The sequence below is a fragment of the Lacerta agilis genome, chromosome 7 (assembly GCF_009819535.1).
Source record: "Lacerta agilis isolate rLacAgi1 chromosome 7, rLacAgi1.pri, whole genome shotgun sequence".
NCBI classification, from domain to species: domain Eukaryota; kingdom Metazoa; phylum Chordata; class Lepidosauria; order Squamata; family Lacertidae; genus Lacerta; species Lacerta agilis.
The window spans coordinates 21,852,002-21,875,737 of NC_046318.1; the positions used below are offsets into that span (position 1 = coordinate 21,852,002).

General features: G+C 40.8%; 1 protein-coding gene across 1 annotated transcript in view; it reads left to right on the forward strand.

Moving 5' to 3' along the window:
• Positions 1–7,176: 7,176 nt before the first annotated feature.
• The window catches only part of GMDS (GDP-mannose 4,6-dehydratase), a 255,966-nt gene continuing 239,406 nt past the window's right edge, over positions 7,177–23,736 (forward strand). Inside the window, exon 1 of the mRNA XM_033154463.1 lies at positions 7,177–7,348. Within this exon, the coding sequence (XP_033010354.1) occupies positions 7,235–7,348 (114 nt within the window). The 5' untranslated portion in view covers positions 7,177–7,234. The remainder of the gene's footprint in view (positions 7,349–23,736) is intronic.

The following is a 23,736-nucleotide window of genomic DNA, read 5'->3' on the forward strand; positions in this document are numbered from 1 at the left end:
CTTGGATCTGTCCAGAGGAAAGGAGAAGGCCAACACCAATTCCAAAACCCAACAAAGTGAGGCGAAATCCCAAAGGTGCTTAAAATCATACTTACGAAAGCTCTATTTTTATTGCTGTTGATATTCCAAATGAGTTTTGTAAGGTCCTTGGGATAGTTGCTCACAAGTAACCAGGCAAGACAACAACCAGTCTTTTAGCAGGTTTATTGTGCATACTATTTACAGTGCAAGTTCATGTCTGTATAAGTCACTCACAGAATCTGGGAGTGGCCCCTTCCGGCTGTGACCCCAACATAAGAGTTTCGGTATATGAAATCTCCACCTCCCCTCCTTGCGTTTCACCCCTCTGCGCACTTGGAGTGACGGAAATGGCGTGTCTCCCTCCTCGCCCACTGAGCGAGGGGAGTGCAGGGTCTCTCCAACAACCCCAGAGCCTCTGTTCTCTAGCCCCTGAGCTGCATGCCCCCCCCCACTAGAGACATCACTGCTTCCTCTGCTGGAAGAAGAGGTGCTGCTGGTCAGGTGGGGCTGGGGCTCTCTGTAGCATCCCGAGAGCCCTTCCACCACCCTGCGCTGAGCCGGGGACAGTTCCCTAACAAGTTTTAAGAATTATACAATTATTCATCAGCTATAAAAAACGGTTTTGAAATGATATAAATGACAAATAAAGAAATTTGAGTCAGCTCTTCAAAAGAGTTTTAATCAATTGATCTAATAATGAAATCTAACTATACACGCATGTGGCACTGTGGTGTAAACCACTGAGCCTTGGGCTTGCTGAACCGAAGGTCAGCGGTTCGAATCCCCGCGACGGGGTGAGCTCCTGTTGTTCGGTCCCAGCTCCTGCCAATCTAGTAGTTTGAAAGCACGTCAAAGTGCAAGTAGATAAATAGGTACTGCTTCGGCGAGAAGGTAAACGGCGTTTCCGTGTGCTGCTTGGTTTTGCCAGAAGCGGCTTAGTCATGCTGGCCACATGACCCGGAAAAACTGTCTGCGGACAAATGTCGGCTCCCTTGGCCAGTAAAGCGAGATGAGCACCGCAAACCCAGTCGTTTGCGACTGGACTTAACTGTCAGGGGTCCTTTACCTTTACCTTTGCATATTTAACAACAGGACTGGATTTTTGGTGCAGAAAAGGGCTTAAAAGAGCAGTTCAGTTTGACTCCTCCCTGAGGTCAAACTGACACCAGAAGAATGTTTTTTTTGGGGGGGGGAATAGGCAAGATTTGTACTTCTTTGATCAACATCCATGCTTAAAAATGGGAACAACATTCTTTGAAATGTTTCTCTGCCCATACCAGTGGGTCAAAGGATTAATTTCACAGGTTATAAATAAGCAGTGATACAAACAACATTCAACAGACTGTGGTTAATTAATCATTATTAATATTAACTATTAATAAGTTAGCTACTGGATGAGAACTATATGAAGAATTTCTGTATTCTCCTGCCAGTCTCCTAACACATTATTTTTGGAAAGATAAACTGTTGAGGACCAAACACCATGGGGTGGTGTTCAATTATGTTTTACTCAGAGTAGGCCTATTGAAACTAATAAGCACAACTTAGTCATGTTCGTGGTTGTTTAATAACACCCATAGGGAGAAATCTTGTACACAGGAAACTGACATACAGCAAGCTGGTGCAAGTTAAGCCAAGCTAAAGTTACACCAGATCCAAACTCAGTTCTGCAGCGGGGCTTCTTTTCTGCCAGCTTAATTTATGCTGAGTTGCCAAGTGATGTGACTGAGCTGAATCTGAGCTAAATCTCCTCCTTTTAGACCTGCCATGCTCTTGGAACACCCACTTTTCAGGGTTAAACCAGCTTATGACCAACTGGGCTAGGCTCAAGTAACTGGCGCCTTGGTGGCTAAGCCAAGATGAGGGAAATATGCTGGTGCATCTCTGGCTGAACTGATGATGACAGAGTTAAACTAGCACACCCCCACTGCGCCAGGAACCTCTTGGTTCAGCCAGAGATCCACTTGATCCTAAACCACTCATCCTAGCAGATACTGCTATAAGATTGCTTCCATAGTCTCTTTAAAGTTTAAGCAGTATGAAGTCAAATATTGGTCTTTCTGGGAAAACAGGCAGTCAGTTGTGGGTTTATGTGTAAAATCAAGCATAGAAGCTCAGTTTGAACACTCTGGGTTGCCCAGAACTTCCTGTTATGCATTTTGCCATTTTCCATTCTCTTTATTACCTTGTTGGCAGCTAACAAATTGTTGGAAAAAGGCATTAAATTAACACTTCTTTCTGCCAGTAAAATGATACACTCATAGGATGGAAATGTGAAAATCGTACCCTTATTTTACTGGGACCTACTAGCTCATTGGGTTGACATTGTTCCACAGCAGCGGTGGGGGTGGGAGTGTTTTTTTGTAATGTTACACAACATTCACATGTTTTTGTTAATGGTTCTATAGTATTGTTTGAAATTCTACTAAAAATGTAGCGACTGCAAATAAGCCCATAAAAGTTATTAATTTGCTGAAAAACAAAAAAGCTAGTGTTGCTGGCTGGCAGAGGGGCAGACTCTCCTGTTGCATGAAATAATGGGGTGGGGGGGTGGGGATCCATCCTCTGATAGCCCACTTGAGAGCCAGTGTGGTGTAGTGGTTAAGAGCGGTAGTCTCATAATCTGGGGAACCGGGTTCGCATCTCCGCTCCTCCACATGCAGCTGCTGGGTGACCTTGGGCTAGTCACACTTCTTTGAAGTCTCTCAGCTCCACTCACCTCACAGAGTGTTTGTTGTGGGGGAGGAAGGGAAAGGAGAATGTTAGCCGCTTTGAGACTCCTTCGGGTAGTGATAAAGCAGGATATCAAATCCAATCCAAACTCTTCAACTATTTCCTAGAGCCCAATACATATCACCCCAAAGTCCTATTTAACATAGACCAAAAGCAAAGGCACTAAGCAAACAAACAGCTGTGCATCAGACAGCTAATCTAGATGGCGATGTTTTTCATACCAGAAAAGAAAATATCTCTGGCGATGTGAGGGCGATGTGAGGCCACTTTGAGACTCCTTCAGGTAGTGATAAACCGGGATATCAAATCCAAACTCTTCTTCTCTTCTTCTTCTTTGTATGCTGGGCACACTTGCCTGCATATAATTATTTAGCAGACTAATGCTTAAGTTGAAGGCTGGATTAATATATAGGATGATGATGATGCATAATGGTTTATTATTCTTCATGGTAGGGCAAGAATATTGCACTCAGAAATTCCCAATGGTTTGATATGAATTTGTAAAGTATTCACCTTCATTATGGAAACCAACCAACCAACTTAGATAAACACCTGCCAATGTGTCTGCCTGTCTGCCGGAAGAGTTGGGATATGAGAAATCCATCTCCCTACTTCCCCAGGTTCGTCTTTTTAGGCTGAAATAGGCAGACTTGGGTGAGCCTCACTGGACACAGACTGCAGAATAAACATGCATAACAGGGCAGCAACTAACAAGAACCATCTCCCTATGGTTGGTTCTCCCCATTGAGGAGGCAAGAAGTAGTTGGACTTTGTGTATGGCTCCTCCAACTTTCCTGTGCAGATTCATTTACGGGAAGTTCAGTGTGATCAAGAGATGGAAAACTGAAATTACCTTTATATCTTCAAACTGTCAAAAGGGATTTACAAGAACAACATACAAATCCTCAATATACTAAAAGCACTCTATCCCAACCCCACATTCCCAGCAAGTCCACACTCCTTTCTCAGCAACATCTACGCTGGCTTGGTAATGTATACAGAATGGAAGATGGAGATGGCAGGATCCCCAAGGACGTGTTCTATGGGGAGCTGGCTTCAAGTACCAGGCCCATTGGCAGAACAACTCTGTGTTACAAAGATGCCTGCAAACGTGACATTAAGGCTGGCGACTTCAACCCCTCTGTGTGGGAATCCCTTGCAGATGACCACAGTGCCAGCCAGGTTGTGAATCCGCAGAACCTGACCAGAGGAGGAATGACCGCTGAGAGGAGCACTGAGAGAAGAAATGCCATGGTGCATCAGCACAACTGGACGCCTTCATCTGCCCCACCTGCAACAAAACATGTATCTCCCGTATTGCTCTCTGCAGCCACAGCAGGCGCTGTAACTGTCCAACGGTTTGTCTTCACTCCCGAAGGTGAACTCCTCCATTGTCTCCTGAGACAGACGGATGCCAACCAACCAGTATTCATCAACCCAACTTCATAAAATAACTATCCCACCCACATAAGAATAAACACCAAAAATAAACAACTGAAAGCCAGACCAAACACTTGGGTGGGTAGCACCGTTTTCACTTGGCATCAGAACGATGAAGCTGGCACAAGACAAGACTCCCTAGGGTGACCATTTTACAATGGATGGGGGGGGGGACACAACAGAAAAGGCATGTTCTCCTGTTGCCACCATCTAAACATCTCTTGCAAGAGGCATGCAGAAAGCAGCTCAGATGCTGATCACAGACTCTGGCTGGGCTCACACAGTGAAAGGTGTATACTCAGATATTCTGGGACAGCCAAGTCCATCATAGGATTTAAGCATGCAGAGGCGATTCATGCAAGGCAAATGGATTAGATCCATGCAGGCAAACCACAATTGCCTCTAAATATATGGGGAAACCACAACACTACAATTTCAGGCCAGCACTTAAGTGGACAAAGACACCCGGAAGCCCTTTAAATAGACACCACTCCTCTCTTCTAATACAGATTAAGTTATTTGTGGCAGTGCTGCACCATGCAGAGGTTTTCTCACAGACACTGATGTTTTCCCTCCACTAATTCTGCCTTGGCAGAGCAGGTAGGGGCTAGCAGCGGTTGTACTCAAATAAGTTAGGTGTAATAGTAAAATGTTGCTTGCTATGAATAAAACAGCAGAAAGTGTTTTTAATGTGCCTTTTAATAAACACACCCTCTTCTTTCTTATATTCACATACCCCACCCACCTCCTACCACCACTTCCTGTTTTCAACATGCTGGGCTAATACAAAGAAACTGGGTTTAGCCAAACTCCACTTATGTAGAAAATGAAAAATTAAACAAAACGATCAGAGCAAATATGGAAAATAACCTGTCTAGTAGAACTGCCATGCTCTCACTGTATCACAGACATTAATGAAACATTAGATACTTTCTTTTAGACAATCTCGCTTTCAAAAGTGACCTAGTCCACAAGCTTTACATAGGAAGTCTGATAAAATCTTGCCAATAACTAATTATCACTGGGGGAGGTGGACAAGCATCTTGAATATGTCTAGACTAAACCATGAATGTTCCTTGGAACACTAACAGAAACTTTCAGCTTGGACTCAGAACAGTAACTTGAAAATGAGCTTTAAAAGCCTGAGAACTGCAAAGGCTTAAGAGCTATCAGTAGTCAAAGATATTCTGAGTTTTATGAAACATACATAGAACAAGGCATAAGTATGGGACAAAAAGGGGAGTAGCCTACATTAATTTTGTATGCAAGGAATAAGAGACATTTGAGTAGCCTATGGTTTGGGGGGGGGGGGAAGCACCTTTCAGGTTAAATTAAGCCTACTTAACCCATGTTGCCAATTTAGCCAATTTAAGTCTCCACTAAGGCTAAATTGGCTAAGGGAACTTAAGTTGGCTAAGAGGGCAAAGTTGGTTAAGTGGGGACTTAAGTTGCCTTAAAAGGGACTTAAGTCCCTACTTTAGCCCACTTAAGTCCCCATGTAGCCCACTTATATCCCCACTTAAGTCCCATTGTAGACGACTTAGCCCATTTAAATCCCCACTTAGCAATTTTAGCCAAGTGGGCTAAGGGGACTTAAGTGGGCTATGTTGGGTAAGCAGACTTAAATGGGCTAAAGTTGGCTAAAATAGGGTTGCCATATGTCGGGATTTCCCCAGACAATAATGCTGTTCCCAGTAGTGCAGTAGTGTCCAGACACAAATGAACCTTAGCCTATATCCGGGAAAACCCGGACTTATGGCAGCCTATGTTGGCAGTGTCTTTTCTTCTTCTTTTTTGCTGATTTATCTCAAAAACGTTTTTTTTTTTGCGATTTGGCAAAACTAAAGAAAGCTCAACAACTCTCCATTTTGTGGACATGACCAAGCCAGTGCAGACGTCGCTGAGACAGGAGTGCGAACATGCTGGGAATGCGGGCTTGGGAGTGCACACCTTTGTTTCAGAATCTGTCCCGCCACGTGATACCCCAAAATCTTACCGACACAACTTCAAAAAACATGAAAAACTTCCCTGGCCTGCAGTTTACTCCTCCGCTCGCAGAGGGCGCTGAGTCTCAACCTCCCAGCTCCCTCACGCTTCCTATTCCGGACCCATCAAGGACGCGCGGACTCTCTTCCCTCCCTTCGCGTCATCAAAACCCAGGAAGGCCTCTCTTCTGGCTCCGCCCCCCTCCCGTCCGCGCTCCTTCAGCCTGAGCAAAACCGGCTGTGGCGAGCCCTCAGCAGCCCCTCCCTCCCTCCTCCTCCTCCTCCTCCACGTCACCCAATCGCCGCCCATCTCTCGTTTCTAACAAACCTTTCGCCGCACGGTGATGACTCGCCCGCCTCCTCCTTCCTCGAGGGAGGGGAGGGGAGCAAGAGCGGCGCCTCTCGTGGTTGGCTGACGGAGGAGGCGCCTGCCGCTGTTTTTCAAGAAGCGGAAACGGAGTGCGCGGGGGAAGAAGAACGAGGCCGGCCGGCCGGTCCCTCACCTTATATCCCCTCGTGTGCGTGCTTTTCTTAAGGGGACCCCGCTGCAGAGTTCCGGAGGGGGAAGTGCAGAGGGGAGGCAAAAGGGAAAGGAGCACCTGAGGCGCGCTCACCTTTACCTAGGGGGCAAAAAGGAGGGAGAGAGTGGGGGGCAGGTGTAAAGACACACACCCGAGCCTTCCCCACAGGCTCCCCATGCATGTTGGCCCCGACCTTCCCGCCCTGAACGAGAAACCTTTAATTTTTTGGTCGAGGTGAGGTGGCCTTTTGTATCCAATGGGCACCTGGGCAAAGCAGGTATCCGGCCATGGAAGCCAGCTGAGCCCACCCACCCTGTCCAGGTAACAGGTGATGCCCCATCTACCTGGAGCCTGCAAGTGCCGCTGTAAGTGCAGCTGAGGAGACTTGGTTGCTGCTGCTGCTGCTGCCCTCGAAACTAGCGCGTTGGGCAACACGCCTCCTCCGCAGCAACAGCTTACACGCTGCCACGCCGCTCCTTCCTTTCCCTTGTGTGCCACTCTGTAAACTCCTGCAGCCCCTCCCCTGCCAGGGCCATGGCACATCCCCAGCAGCAGCAGCAGGAAGACACCTGCTCGAGCTTGGCGACAGAGAACTGTGCAGATATGAGCCCAAGGAAAGTCGCCCTCGTCACTGGCATCACGGGCCAGGTAAGTGCAGCTCGGCCCCAGCCTATTATTATTATTTATTATCTTTTCTAAAAAGAAAATGTTTAGGGGTACTCACATTTTGACTCAAGAAAATCACCATTTTATAGTTCAAATTGGGAAAAACAAATGCAGTAAATGGGCAAAAGTGCAAAGATTCACAAAATGTTTAGGGGTATGCGTCCCCCCAGAAACAAAGCACTGATGGTGATGATGGTGGTGATGATGATTAAGCCTAGTCTCACCTGACCTGTTTATTTCTGTTGCGGAAGGTGTCATGGAACATCTGCCTTACCAAAACTGAATTTGACGATGGGGGAGGAAAGGGAGAGGGGAATCAGTGCAAAGGAGTTTGACTGAACTGATGTGATACGTTTCCTTTGTGAAACCTGAACCTGAAATACTAATCGCACCAGTGCAGTTAGAGTTTCAAGGCTAAATGTGTCTATGGTGGACGTATAGGTGCTTGCTAGCAGCTATGTGAGATGTCAAGCGGCCACCAGGAGTCTACTTGAGATCCTTCAACTGGAGATGCCGGTAACTGGACCTTATACAAGACATGTGCTTTATTACTGAAGGGTTGCTCAGTTGGTAGAGCATGACTCATGAGACACTTAAGGTTGTGGGTTTGAGTCCCATGTAGGGGGTTGGACTAGATGATCCTTGTGTTCCAGCTCTATGATTCAGTTAGCTCTGAGTTGTGGGTGACCTCTTTCATAAAATGTTATATTAAATACTGCATATGTACACCCCCCCACACACATTTTTATTGTCTTGTTATAATTGCAGTATAGTCTCTATGTGGAAGAGCTTGTTCTGAGTAAAAATGCATAATGTGCGAAATAAACCATAAGTGTGCACTCAGTTCTATGGTGCCACTAGTCTCTTGTTCTTTTAGTAGTTGCAAGAACTGAAGAACTGGACTGTCTGCAGCCTGTTATAGTCAGGGTATGTTGTATGTTAAATACACTTTTTAAAAAGTGTGCTTAACATTGCTGCTTTTATTTTGAAGGGAAAGCTGCTAATCAGCAGGTGTTACAGTGAAGGCAAGTGACTACAATATATAGCATTTTTCCTTTCCCTCCCTTTTGTCTGCTGCAGACCACTTAATAAACTTTAGTTCTATTAGTCAAGATATATACATAACTCATTCTTAAAATATTTTAATAGCCATAATTTGCATTTCTAATGTGATGGATGTGCCTGTTTTTGTTAGCAGGTTCTGAGAATCCCTTATGTGCCAAGCTGAGGGGTCTGTGTGTGGATTGGGCAGGGTGTTCCTCCACACAGTCTCTACTGCTTACCAATTGGGTGGCTTGATGCTGTGGATATGATGATGGCCATCACTCTGTAAAATCCTAGTTGGATGGGGGAGGAGTTTGGATTGCTCACTTGGTCATGCTTAGAGAAGATCAATTGAATCAAGGTGATTTAAGTTAGTCATGACTAACTTAAATCCCACTGGTTTCAATGGGTCTAGTCTACATATAACTTACAGTATAAAACTAGTCATATCTACTCAGAAGTACATCTTATTGAATTAAATGGGGTGTACTCCATTGGTAAGTGGAGTTAGGATTGTAGCCTAAGTCTGGACCTAATCCAATATATGTAAATTAGTTGGATTGCACCCAAAGATAACTATTTATTTGTTTAATTATAAGGGGAATGTTAACAGACAGCACCAGCAACATGTCAAAGTCATGGGGCCTAGACCAATACTTTGTTAATCTATTAGATAATCCAACCCTCATCAAAATGACCTGTATCTCTATTGTCATAAAAATTAAATCACAGTTATTTTCATGGTTTTACAATCTCTCAGCAGACCATCTGAATGGAGTGTAATGTTATGCCATCTCCAGCTGGAACTACATACAACAGCTTAGTTCTTTTAAAAAATACACTGAGTGGTATCCAACACTCATGTTCTGCTAGCACACATAACTCATTCTAGTGGGAAGGAACCTTGCCTTCCTCTCCTCCTGTCTGTGCCTTCAAAATTAGCTACAGAGGGTTGGGAGACCCTCCAAAGATTATTTGGGGAGAGTGTGGGGACAGAAGAGGAAACATAAGTGCTGCTGCACCAGCAGAACCTTGCTGATGATGCTTTGGATACAACCCATTCCTGTTAGACAGAATTGCGGAACTTATTGTGAAATGCAAACTGGCTAGGGTTCCTTGCATGACATATTCAAGATTACAATATGTTATCGCTGGTACTGTTTGCCTATAACAGGATATGCACCGGATGTCCAGCAGTATAAAGTGTTTGACAAGATTATAATCAGTATTGTAAACCCGCTGGAAGCACAAAAGTATACATATTCAGAAATTCATGTACTAAAACTTTAATTTTGTGGCTCTGTCTCACAAGTATGAAGTGTAACAGTGACAAATTTGAAAATATGTCAGGGAGCCATAATTCGTGGTCATTCCCATCTTCTACATGTTTACTCAGATGTATATTGCACTGTTGTGGGTGGCACTCACTTTTCATATTGGCTTCAAGTATCTAGTTATCCCCTCAACTCACACTTTTCTCTTTTTCAATTACATTACTCACCTGTATGCTCCCTCATACCACTCCAAACCACTTAATATTTCATACTATTTTCTATAACTCTAGACTCATTTCACCCTGGAAAAAACCAAGGCCTTTTTCCAAGGTGCATGACAAGAAACTAGATTAGTCCACCCCTAACTGTATTACATCCTTCTGGGCTCCAAGGTTATAGTTATACCTGCACGGAAGTTACATATTTGTTTTAGCATTTGACATTTTAAGAGAGTACTCAAAGTTTATATGATAGGTACACCAAATAATCCTGGGATAATTTCCTGATTTGTTAACTGGCAATATGCTAAAGTTCGCATTTGGATATAATGGGGAATTCTGACTTTGTGGTAAGCCTGAATTTTCATTCTGAAGCTAACATATGACAGCACGAACACTCTGCCCCCAACTAGCTCCTTGTGTCCTAGATGGTTTCATGAGGACTTCAACCGGGCCACAGAATATGCTTGATGAAATGTTGTTCTCATTCAAGCTGATTTAGCTTTTTCCTTTATCTCCATTGTGCTAAACGTTTAGTCTTGAGATTCAGCAGTCGTGTATTTCACTTGATGGAAAGGATTCGATACAATCTAAGCTAACCAAAGTTTATTCATAATATTTCAATAAAATACAGTATTGAAGAAGCCTTCTAGGATCGTGAAGAAGAAGGAATACATTAGCAACAAGTAAATGTTTAAAAACATAAAATATTAACTTTGTTACTGGTAAAAACACATTTGTTTCCAATTACTAAGAGACATTGTTACAGTTAACAAATCAAGTAGTTTTTCAAACAGCACATTTGTAATTGTTCTACAGATGGATATAGTTTACCAAAGAAGTAGGTTTTCTAATACAGTACAGTACCTGCCATGTAAATTGGCTGTCTATGGTTTGTTAAAGCAGCATTACTATAAGCAATCAGACTTGATCACATACATAAATGTACAGAGGGCCTCTGACAGTCGCAATAAGAACACTGGCATTCTAGAGCACTCATGGAGTTGACAAACCAGTTTGGTCAAAAATTGTATTAAACATTAACCTTCTAATATACTCCAAACAGATTAGTGTTTATGTATTACTTCACCCCACCCCACATTCATTTTTTTTCTTTTAAGGGCTTTGGGTGCATTACTGGGCAGATACGCAGAAGTATAGTATTTAAGCTCCTAGGTCTCAGTTTTTGCTTACCACAAAACAAACCGAAAACCCTTCACTATCTGGAATAGTAGCAGATGTGGTGCTGTGGTGGAGAGAGTAAGAATTCTGGGTTTAAAGCTAGTATGGCCCAGCAATGTGCATATTTGGAGCAGAGAAGGTGCAGCTCCTCTAGATTTGCCATTGTTCCTCAATGTAGCTTTTGTTCAGTGACAAGCACAAAGTGCAGCAGTGACTCCAAAACTCCCTTCTTCCCCACCCCTGGACTCCAGTCACTGGAAAGATGGCCACTGTGCAGTACATGCGGAATATGAGAGTCTTCCAGTGGTGTGCCGTCAGTGGACTAGAGGGACTAGGCTAGTCCCATAAATGTCCCCCTGGCAGCGGTGTCTCCTTCCAAACCTGGAAATCTTCTGTTTGACTTACGGAGGGAGATGCAATGCTCTGAGGGGTCCAAGGGCCCTTCTGCCACCTTCCCAAAGCCCACCCGGCTTTGGGAAGGAAGCAGGAGGTCTCCAGCATCTTGTCAGAGGCCTGGTGCCTCCTCACCAAAGCCTGTGTGACATTTCCCCTCCCCATCACCCTCGCAAGCTGGCACCTCTGGCTCTAACTATTCCCCTATGAAAAATTTCACTGCACACCACTGAGTCACACCTGAGCTGCTGACTGGTCTGAAGGGTCTGCTTTGCTTCTGTGTCGAATTCAGGAATTTGATTCTTCCTGTGGCAGCCCAAGTACTGGTCACAACACAATCAACTTTTGATCACCATTGCTCAGTGGCACAGCATCTGCCTTGCATGCAGAGGGTCCCAGGTTAAGTCCCTGGCATCTCCAGATATGGCTGGATAAGATTCCTGCCTAAAACCCTGGAGAACTGATGCAAGTCGGAGTGGACAGTACTGAGCTAGTTGGACCAATGGTTTGACACAATGCAAGGCAGCCTCTTAGTTTCCTAGAGTCAAATAAGATTTCACTTCCTGGATAGGAATATATTATACCAAGCTGTTATGTTGATGTCACTGCAGATGATGATGATGATGATGATGATGATTTTATTATTTATAACCCACCCATCTGGTTGGGTTGCCCCAGATAACTGAAGCCACTCAGATAACTGAAATTCAATTCATATCTTAATGCCTGACTTCCTGTAATTGAGTTACTCTAGACAAATTTCCACTAGGCTTTGTTCAATAAGTATACCATTGAATTATTGTGTGTGTGTTTTAAATACTTATTTTTTTATTTTCTCACTTCTCAATTGTGTTTTGTATGTGCTAAGAATGTCCAAGTTGAACAAATCACACATTTATGGCTTCTTGTAGCAAGGGCATCTTTTTATTTTCTAATGCATCTTCTTCCTTTTTTATATAAATGTAAAATACCGAAACCCTTTTAACAGAAAATTAATCCTACATTATTTAAAATAACAAAATAAAATGTACAATGAACTAGGTGCTGTAGCCGAAGAATTGGCTGGTTAGAATAAGAGCAGTTTTGTAGTGATGGAACTGCTCCAGCTTATTTATGTGTTAACTGATCTCTTTTTTCCCTTTTAAAGCAGATCTCTAAGTCATTGTGAATGTGTTTTGGTAGTGCCTAAACACTGGGGAACCTGTGGTCCTCCAGATGTTGTTGGGCTTATTATCATTTCTGACCACTGGCCACGATGATCGGAGTTGCAGTCCAACAAATCTGGAGGGCACAAAGTAAATGTCAAACAGGCCATAAATGCAACTTACTTTGCTATGAAAGTATTACTAATACTTGAAACATTTCAAATGAAAAAGAAGGAACTGCATGTGCCTTGATTGCTATCCTAATATGTTTTCCCCTTGAAGGAATGAATATATTCTTCACAATTCATTTACGAGTGATTGAAAATAAGAATTTTTTTTTTCAAATATTTAGAAAACAAGGGAGAAATTTATCATTTCTTCCCTGATTTCCTAAACACCTTTCAAGTTTCCTTCAGTTAAGAAAGAGACCTCTCCTTAGTTTACTTAAGATAAGCATCAGCTTTGTTTATTGGTACAGTGGAACTTCGAGTTGCGGACGTAATCCATCCCAGAGGCACATCCGCAACTCGAAGCGTTCACATCCAGAAGCGCAGCATCTGCGCGCGGCATGATTTAGCGCTTCTGCTCATGCGCAAATGGCAAAACCCAGAAGTAACCATTCCAGTACTTCTGGGTTGCTGCGGGACGCATCTTGAAAAGACATAACCTGAAGCGGACGCAACATGAGGTATGACTGTATATAGGCTGAGCCACATGCCAGTAAACTAATCCCTGTCCAACCACTTTTTAGAAGCAGTCAATGATTGATCATCTTTTTCCATTGGATATACCATCAACAGCTGCTATTTAAACAACTACAGGTTTGGGGGTAGATTTAGGCATAGAGAACCAGTCTTGTGGGTGCGCTGTCCACTGACCATATCCCAGGAAGCTTTAAGAATTTGTGCTGCTTGATCCACTCTGTCACTTGATGCTCAGCTGTAGCCCTTCCTGGAGAGAGAAGGCTTGGCAACTGTAATCCATGCTCTAGTAACTTCTCCTCTGAATAATTGCAGAGTGTTCTATATGGGGCTTCCCTTCAAGATGGCGTGGAATTCAGCTGCAAGGATACTCACAAGGTGTGATTGGGAGAGCTTGCGTAACACCTCTTCTGAGGGAACTTCACTGCCTCCCTGTCCACTTTTAGGCCCTAGTCAAGGTCTTGGTCTTTGAAATATAAAGCCCTAAGCAGCTGCGTTCCCATATGCCAGGCAGATCACCTCACCCCACACAAACCAAAATAGAAAAGGCATAGGGTCTCTGTTAGCAATTCAGCCACCCTCAGAGGTTTAAGAAGTGGCAGCATGTGGAAGAGCCTTCTTAGTAGTGGCTCCCAAGTTATAAAATTTCCCTTGATTGTGTGCCCCACACATACTTTGTACACATTTCTGTGGTGTGCCAAGATGCAACTTTTCACCCAGGCCGAAATGGGGATAGATGGATGTGTTTTTTCCCTTTTGCATCTGACACTGTATTTTATTTAATGTTTGTGTGTAATATTTTTGTTTTGTTTTTGTTTTTAGATAAGACTAATTTTTGGAAAGGGCTGGGAACCAATATAACAAAGAAAGAAATATTATTTTGAGGGAATATATCTACAATACTGTCACATATGAAGGAAAATAAATAGTTAACATTTAAAGTTTTAGGTTGGGTGGTGGTTTTTTTTTTTTTTTTTGCTAAACAACTGTACTTGCTATGTGTTAGATATAACCTACCGGTATATTTTAAATAGAAATGGGAGGAATGTTCCTTAATTTGGTGTCTAGACAGGGCAGATACACTTCCTTTTATGAAACTTGATTTCTTTAAAACTGGTTTAGAGTTGCTCAGGTATGCTGGATACAGAAGTGCTACAGTTACTTCAGTGTTTTCCTGGAGTGCTAAAGAATCTTGGTACTTTTTAAACAATGTGCTGTATAAAATCAATTAGCTTCTGCAGTATGGTGAGATGAAAGGTGTTATGCAAGTCGAAGGTGGATTTCTTGCTGGTTTGTGTATAATGTATGATATGTGTGTGTGTTAAATATTTTAGGAAACTCATGAGTCTGTACTAGCCAGGAATCGGAAGCCTGGCTGCTAGAAGGAAGACTACCAGGTTTTGAGGGTTTGATTATAAATATTGTTTGTTACCGAAGGGTGTCTTACAAACATACGGTAAAAGAAGGGAATAGTCATGTTTAATTCTTAGATTTGAGAATCTAGTGCTACAGATTGTGACCATTCTTTTTTGCTTGTGGAAGGAATACTTTATGTACTTCTTTTACTCTGTCTTGCTTTACCCTCTTCTCATATTTGTTCCATGCTTATTTTAAGGTTTCACTGTGATTGCTGTGACTCTGCACCAACTAATTTCGGTTTTGACTTTAGACACAAGGAATCTAAAAACAAGCATGAAAAATAGTTTCTCTTCTACTGCTCAAGTTGTGATTTATCCCTATGCAAATAATACAAATTTTACCAGAATTTCAGTGATACCTCATTATATGTATCAAATGAAAACAACTACTGTATTAGTAAAAATTATTTGTAAGTGTTGAAGACAGTTGGTCTATAAAATATTTTGTTCATATTATTCATATACCGTATTTACTTGAATCTAATGCTCGCCTTTTTTGGCTAAATTATGTTGCGAAAATTAAGGTGCACATTAGATTTGATGGCACACTTACATTTGTCAGTGAATACTTCTTGGGGGTTTCAAGGTTCTGAAAATTGAGGTGCACATTAGACTCTATGGTGAATTAGACTTGAGTAAATACAGTATTTGAATAGAAACTGTTAATGCTTTGTGGCAAGGCAACACATTAACTCATTACAGTTTTTGATGATAGGGTTCAAAATTGTGTCCTTTATTCTGAATCCAGAGCTGGTTTAGGTATGTATGTTTGTAGCCTATAAAGTCTGCAAACAATTTATCTCACAAGTCTCTATACCTACAATATGAGAAGGAAAGAACTTTTGTATTCCAGTTTGTTCATCAGTGAATTAGTTCTTAAATGCAGCTAATTGCTCTCATCTCAAAATCTAGACACCCCTGTTTTGGATTATGAGGTCAGAAATAGTTGTGCATATTCTATCAGAGGAGGACCAGATGCTTTTTAAAAGTACTTTACTTTTGGCTTCTCACTTCCAAACTAATTGAGGGAGAGCAAAGTTGCTGTCTGTTACTGGCTGACTAGCAACTATGGAAAAATGAAGGACACCTAGTAAAATGTTGTTAGGGTTGTAACTTAAAACAAAGTATGTGGTTTTGGGTGAAAAACATGGGGGGAACATATTTGCCTGTTTGCCTTTTTCAGTTTTGAATTCTATGTACTTCAGTGGTTGTTGCAAACTAATTCCCATCTATCCTGCTTTCCCCCTTTCCTATAAGGTTTCACTGAGACTCCAGGACTTTAGTGAGTTTGCTTCTGTGTTCATCACAAAACCTTAATATGTACTAAATGCTGACCTGTTGTATGATGCATAACATGGCATGTTGGAAGGAGTGGGAAACAGCAAATGTTTCTCTTGGCTTGATTATTTCTGAAAGATTTAATCAAGAGACCCAAAAGAAGCTCTTCCCCGGATTTAAAATATAGATGGAGAAAACACATCTTAATTGGTGAAGAAAATAAGTTATTAACTGCCCATCTATAGAGTTGTTGTGTCTGATTCAGAGGGTTTGCATATCTTTAGGTATTTACAAGCAAATGTTCTGCCAGGACAGACTTTTCTGATGAAGAAGGCCAGTCTCACTTCACTCCACGTAATTTCTGGAGACAGGAGTCATTTCAGCTGGTACCTGACATCTTCTATTTCTAGGTAGTTAGCAAATATTTTGAAGACTTCCACCAGGCTGTTTGATTTCCCAAAGGAGGAAGAAATCATGAGAATCACTCTCATTCTCATAATTCATTTGTAACTTCACTAAATATTGTCTGATCCAGACAAACAGTCCAGAAGGAACCACTTTGGATGGTATTGAAAGCCACTGAGCAAAAATATTGACAAATGAAAATAAGTATTAATCTATTATTAACCTCTTTCCAATGTGACAATTTTTTTTTTTACTAAGGTTATCAGAGTTATTTGCTGCTATTAACACTAGTTAAGAAGAAAAGAAAGGGGGGAGACGCTGGGTTACCCAATATTAGCCCACAGGTAATGAAATATCTTTTCATGAGGCTCAGTCAACCTTATTTCTATGTATTACTATAAAAGCAAGTTATTTTAAACTACTTTAACAATTGTATATGACTTCCCTATCAGTTAAGTCAAATTATCCAAGCAAAGATAAGGGTAAGAGGTATGGGCAATGGTTGACTTTATTGATGTTTAGAAGAATAAGACAAAGTCCAATTCTCAGTCTTCTGGAAGTGAATGTAACTTGTGTTATAAACCAATGAAATTTTAAATATTATTTTCTATAACCATTAATGGTTATAACCATTAATGGTTATAACCATTAATGGTTATAAATTTCTATAACCATTAATGGTTTTATTATATTTATTTATACATCATTTTTGCCCCTTGCCCTTCTTCCAGTAGGAGCACCTATAAGTCTAACAATGTAAAGAAAATACAAGTCAAACATCAATATAAATATCAATGTTTAGAAATATATCCTATACCATTTTTTAAAGCCTCATCAAACTGTTTCAAATCATCAGGAAGAACTATACCAGAACTAACCAACACTCAAATAAGAGGCAAATGCCTGGGTAAATAAAATGTTAACAAGGTACACTGTAAGAAAAGAGAACTTGTGTGGAATTTGCAATCTTCAGCAAAACCTTTAGTAGCTCAGAGGGGTGTGTCAGTCACTGACTCTTAAAGTTACTGAATAAAATTTGGAAAGTGTTAATAAATATAGGCTATTTTCATTGATATAAATTTATATCCATGTGACTCCCAAAGCCTCCAGGGTTGTTGATTGGTGTCATTTGTTGGTTGATTTTTCCTGTCATATTAATTATGTCAATATCAATTTATGTCATAACTGTCTAAGTGTGATTGCCATGCTGCACCTGAATATATGCCACACCTTTAAAATTTAAGGGGGGGAAAGACAATACCCAAATATAAGCCACTCCCTTAAAATTCCACAGGCACTCAAACCCGTTCTGTTTTACCGTATGTCTGTTTCAGCAGTGATATCATAAAAGCCATTTTTTTGTAAGGTCGCAAATTTAAGCCGTACTTTAACTATTCACAGTTGGAATTTTGGGAAAAAGTGAGGCTTATATTCAGGCCAATACGGTATGCACATGAAAGTTCATACCAATAACAAACTTAGTTGGTCTCTAAGGTGCTACTGGAAGGATTTTTTTGTTTTTGGTTCGACTACGGCAGAACAACACGACTACCTACCTGTATAATCATATTTATGTTTGTGTAACTTCTGTATGTTTTGTAGTAATTAAAAGCTAAAGTTGCTGATAAATCAAGTGTGGCTGGGAGGGTGAATTTGAAAACTTTTGCTTTTTTTAACCTGGGCTTGTTTTTTATCCAAATTTGGGGCTGATTGTTCAAAACAAGCCAACTTCAAATTACTGGTTATGAAGCTGGCTTGTTGAGGTTAACTATTGTTAAATGATGCTCCCTGGTTTGGTTAAAGCAACAAGCTGAGGTTAACTAACAGTGCAAGCAAATGCTTCAAACTTCATTTGGTTTGTGATAAGCAATTAAGAATGTACTGGAAAGTTACAGGGTCCTCTACTGAGCCACAGGGGAGGAAGAAAGGAGGCATGTGCAAGCTCAGGAGAAGGCTGGCCATTTTCAGGTAGTGCCTAACCATGGTTTAATGTTACATCCAACTATAGCTACCGTGCCAGTCTCCCAGTACTGTACATTGCAATCAACTCAAGTTGTCTGTTGCAAAACTGGGGTTGTAGCTAGACTGGCTACAAGGAACTGGATAATTAATGCCCTTCAAGAATTCCTGAAGCTCAGCATGCCACTGTACACTTGACTATGTTTTCTATGAAAGGGATATTGGAAGCCAAGTGAATATTTTCTGGATTTGGATTTAAGAGGGGATCCTGTTTGAATCCAAATGTGTTTTTCCCTTGGCAGAAGTGCTCTTCCTATCACAGAAGAGCTGTTTTCAACCTGTGCGTGGAAAAATGAGCGAAGTTCTGACTGGCACTGCAAAAAAATCACTGTTTTGTGAATTGATTTGAGCATCATCATTTTTCTAATTCTGGATCGCAGCTCCATTGTGGTGGTATTGCACTGAAAGAACTATTGTGCAAGAGTTTACACAACAGCACTAATGCAGCTTTCTTCTTCAGATTTGAACTATTATCTACCTTTCAGTCAGCCCCATAGCTTCCAACATAATAGGCCTCCATGTGATGCCCACATGTTTAAAATTATTTATTGTTTACAGGCTTTAGTGGAGATTAGGTCCTGTATTTAACTTGCCTAACACTGAACAAAAGACAAAAAAGTGACTGAAGGCTGGATTTCAATAATGCACTACAGTATTCTAAGAAATTACTTAATCATATAATGGTTATTTATATCATTGTTCTTAGAGACAGCCCTTCTAAATATCCTTTAACACTAAGCTTAATTGGAAGCAAGTTGTTTTTTTTTAAAATCAGGGCTTTACTTTAGTGTAATGCCCATTATCAATTTTTGCAGGCCTGTTGACCACTATAGGCGAAGGCATTCAATGTGTTCTCTTGAAAGCACTGGCAGCAGGAGAAAAATTTATATTTAGCTTTTTGAACTGTGTCCAGTCTTTTGGGGCATGGTATAATTCACATGCCCTTAAGAGAGAATTATTTTATGTTACATCTTGGATATGAGAGCTTATTTCTTTCAGAAATGAATCACTAATAATATTTCTGTTTAGATGGGCTGGGTATAGAAGGCCAAGAAGGAAGGTTTATGGTCAGATTTATCACGCAGATTGCGAGAGGTGGTAATATCCAGTGCTTACTGTGAAACACTTAGATTCACAATGTAGCTTTTGAAACAGTCCATCTGTAGTGTAACCAGTATCCTACAGCAGGTTTCCAGAAGCAAATGAAATGTTGCTTTATTACCACAGTATTGCTGAATTTTACTATGTGTGAATTCTGTAATGTCAAATTGCCACCTGGAAGGGTAGAGGTGAGATCCTGTTCAAGAATATATACTGAATACCTCTGCAGTGAAATAAACATGCCACCAGATGGCTCAAGAATATAGGTCGGAAAATGTTGGAAAGCTCCCTTTCCACTTTGTATTATCGTATCATTATTTAAATATTTGAACCATTATAGAAACTATTGTTTTGCACAATATGTTTCATTATACTACAGCATTTGAAAACAAGTTATTTTACATTTTCAGTTCATTTTTCCTGCACAACCTATAAGCCATAGGTGGCAGCAGCAGGTGGGTGGGTGGGACTAAATTAAAACCTATGCATAAAGATCTGTTGTGACTGGACTGAAATCTTGATGTGAATATGTAAGACAAAACATAAACTAAGCCCAGACTTCAAAACGATGGTGGTTATGGGTAGTCATGCAATGATACCCATTGGTTAACCTGAATAAACATCACAACTCTGCCTAAAATCCTTGATTTGATTTCTACCCTTGGCCTTGACCACATCAGATATTGGTAACCAGCTCATCAAAGCCATGCCTGAACAGAAATCATTCTACCAATGCTGTCCATTTGAGGACCAACTAATATGATTTCTAAATATGGCAGCTGTCTGGTTCCCATAATAACAGTTTGCAAAATGACCTCAAAATCACTCATTCTGGATTTCCTAACTTAATTTTTCACTTTGAGAGAGGAGGAAGACTTTGGAGGCAAAAAAAGGTTAAATTCCCACCACAAGTGGTTTTTTAAAAGCTTTCTTAGGAAAGCATTGAATATCTTTGAAATGTGAGATAAAAATGTCCAATGCTTTATGTTGCTGCAGATGAATAAAATAGTTGCTCTTTGCCCATGGACAAACCAGCCTGAACCCGAGGAGACACAAGGCATGGAAACCTGTTCCTTTGTTCTAGGATGGAAGACCTTTGTTCTAGAAGACCTTCTATTTATCTATTTCATTTATGTATTTAAAAAGTGCCAGCTCATTCAAAAAGAGCACGGTGGTTTACAATAGAACCATTATTATAAAATAATAAAATGCAGAACAAATGACCAACACTTTTAGCAGGCAGTGGCGTATCAGAACTTTGAGTGCCTGTCTGATTTCAGTGGGAACTTCCAGCTTTTACTCTGTTTTAGTTTCCAGTTGGTTTTAATGTATGTCCTTTTCTTGGTAAGTTGTTTGAGTTACTTTTCATAAAAGAAAGCAGTAAGTCAAATGAAAGGAATAGCAGTGTTCCAAAGCACTGGCACTTTAAGCATTAGTTTAGAAATGCATTAGTTTGAATGTTTTAAGTAGTTTTAAACTGTTTCTACTGATAATTTTATTGTATTACTGTATTCTTTTTGTAAACCACTTGGCTGTTCTTCACAGTCAGGTGGCATGTACGCTTTATGAAATAAATAAACTACTGTAATATGAAATAACGGGGGTGCAGTCAAGGTGGATGCTCCAGATGATTGCAGTAATCTGGTTGGTGTATACAGGAACAGGCAGTCCTTCAGGTAGGCTAGTTCTTGCTGTTTGGGGCATTACACACTAACAATAAAGCCATTAACTTGGCTTGATACTGTGTAGGCAGCCAGAGTTTTTAGCAAAGTTTGTAGCACATGTGTTACAAATAGCTTCATAAGCTACTTTATAGCTTGTACACACCACTTGTGGCAACATTTTCTTGAGAGGTGATTATATAAATACTACAGATAAATACATGGATTCTTTTTAGCAAAAACAACCTTACTTTCAAAGGGTAAGGTATACCTTTCTACCTGGTCTACAACAGTGTATTATTTGTGAATTTATACAGGTGGGGTGCACTGTTACTAACCAAAGCACATCAACCTGCTATATATTATTTTAGCTCTACTTCACCTAGTTGGTTCATGGGGCTAGGACTCGAGAAGTCATGGATTCAGATCCCTGTGCTACAAAGTATATTGAGCCACTCATTGTCTATCAGCCTAACCAGGGTTGTTGTGATGGTAAAAGAATATTGGGGTGGGGGGAACTATATATGTCACTATATATGGAGGAGGGATGGGATAGAAATCTAACTCATAAAATAGCTATTATTTGTATGAGTTGTGTGCCGTCGCTTGGGAAAGCGCACGAACAGCTGAAGTCTCTTTAATATTATCAAATGATTTAAGTACATTGCTTGACTTGAAGCATATGAATGGTTCTGGTGGTTTCCAAGATAGACATCTGCCAAAGTATGTTTCTAAGTTATTGGCTGCTTCAACTACTTTCCAGGTGTGTATGGAAAGTCATCGGTGCAACTGAATAGAAAAGTGTAGTTTGGTTTTGTCATCAGATATTAGAGGATTTACACTTCTCTGTGTCAGCATATGTGACAAGTCTTGTTGCTGTTTGGCTAGCTTGCAAGTCTGTGCGGATTATTCACATCCAGAGAACGGCAAAAAAAGGTTGCCTTGAAAATGTCTGTGGTCCTACTTACATTCTGATGTTTTTCCATTAATATCCTAAACTGGTGCTGTAGTTAACATTGGTCATAAGTGTAATTTTAAGCTTACCTTCTGGTTCATGGAAAGTTAATTTCCAGCTATTTCCAGACCTTTGTGATTGGTAAATATTTTTAACCACGGCATTCAGAAATTGTTTTTCTTGCTGCTAGATATTTCACACTACGATGCTACTTTTCTGTTGCTAAACAGCAAGAAAGGAGTCTTTCTAAGCAGGAACATAATTGAAGTAGTACACATTTTTCTCATTAACATAGACTTCTTAACATCACATATTAGCGTATTTTTTGTTCCATAAGATGCACCTAGTTTTTAGAGGAGGAAAGGGGGAAAGCCCTGTTTTTTTGAGGAACAGCTAAAAGTGGTGCAGCTTTTTTGCAAAGGGAAAAACCCTGCTTTTTTGAGGATCAGCTCAAAGTGGTACAGCTTCTTTTTCAAAGAGGAAACCCCCGTTTTTATGGGGTTCAACTCACAGTTCTGCAGTTTCTAGTCCTACAGCCATTTCTACAGTTTCCAGACAGGTAATCTAATCAGTCAGTCACATGTCGCTGGGGAAACAAACAGCCTCCCTCTGCATTCAACAATGGAGGCCTGGGCAAGGGGGTGGGGCTGGAAAGGGAGCCTTATCTCTCTCCCCATCACTTGCTGAACAGCTGTTCAGTGGCTTCCTTTCAACACCCCCTTCTCTCTTTGTAAAAAAAAAGAGCACTATCTGCTTTTGGCCCCTAGGCAATTCAGTTCCAGGGACCATACATTCGCTACATAAGACGCACAGACATTTCCCCTTCCTTTTTAGGAGGAAAAAAGTGTGTCTTATGGAGTGAAAAATATGGTACATTCAGCTGGGAGATGTGGCTCCTATTGTATATATCTTAGATGAAATGTGCCTTTAAAATGCCTTTTGGCATTTTAAATGTCATGGACCTAGAATTCTGATCTTAACATTGATCAAACTTTCATGATAAATTAATCTGTAATTATAATACAGAATGTGTTAACCTGTTAATATTTTAAAGTAAGGTTGTGAACAAGGATATTAAGGCATATCACCAATTACGAGCATTCTAGTATACCTAGCAGATGCAATTTAAAATAGTTCTAATATTTGACAGTGTTCCAAAACTTCATACAATGTTGTGTGGAGTAAATGAATTCCTTGTACAATTCCGTTGAGAGATGATGATGCCTTCCAACATATTTTGATTGCTTTACCCTGCTAAGTAAACTGGATAGACTCACAGCCTGTGAATTGTTTGCCATTTGAACAATTTATTTTCTGTTCTTTGAGAATGCTGAAACTACATACCTCCTGTAACTGCTTTGTGTCTGAAGAGGTTCACTGATAAAATTTATTAATGGAATTCCAGACAGTGAGCAAGTGGATAGGAGAGCAAGAGGTTGGACTTGTAAAACAATTTATTACCAAGCAAAGGGTGGTCTTCTGTCAAGGGTAAGGAAAGCTAACTTGTTAAACCACATAACTGAGTAACTGGGGATCTGAAACCCTATAGATTAAACAGAGAGGCTATGTCAGTATA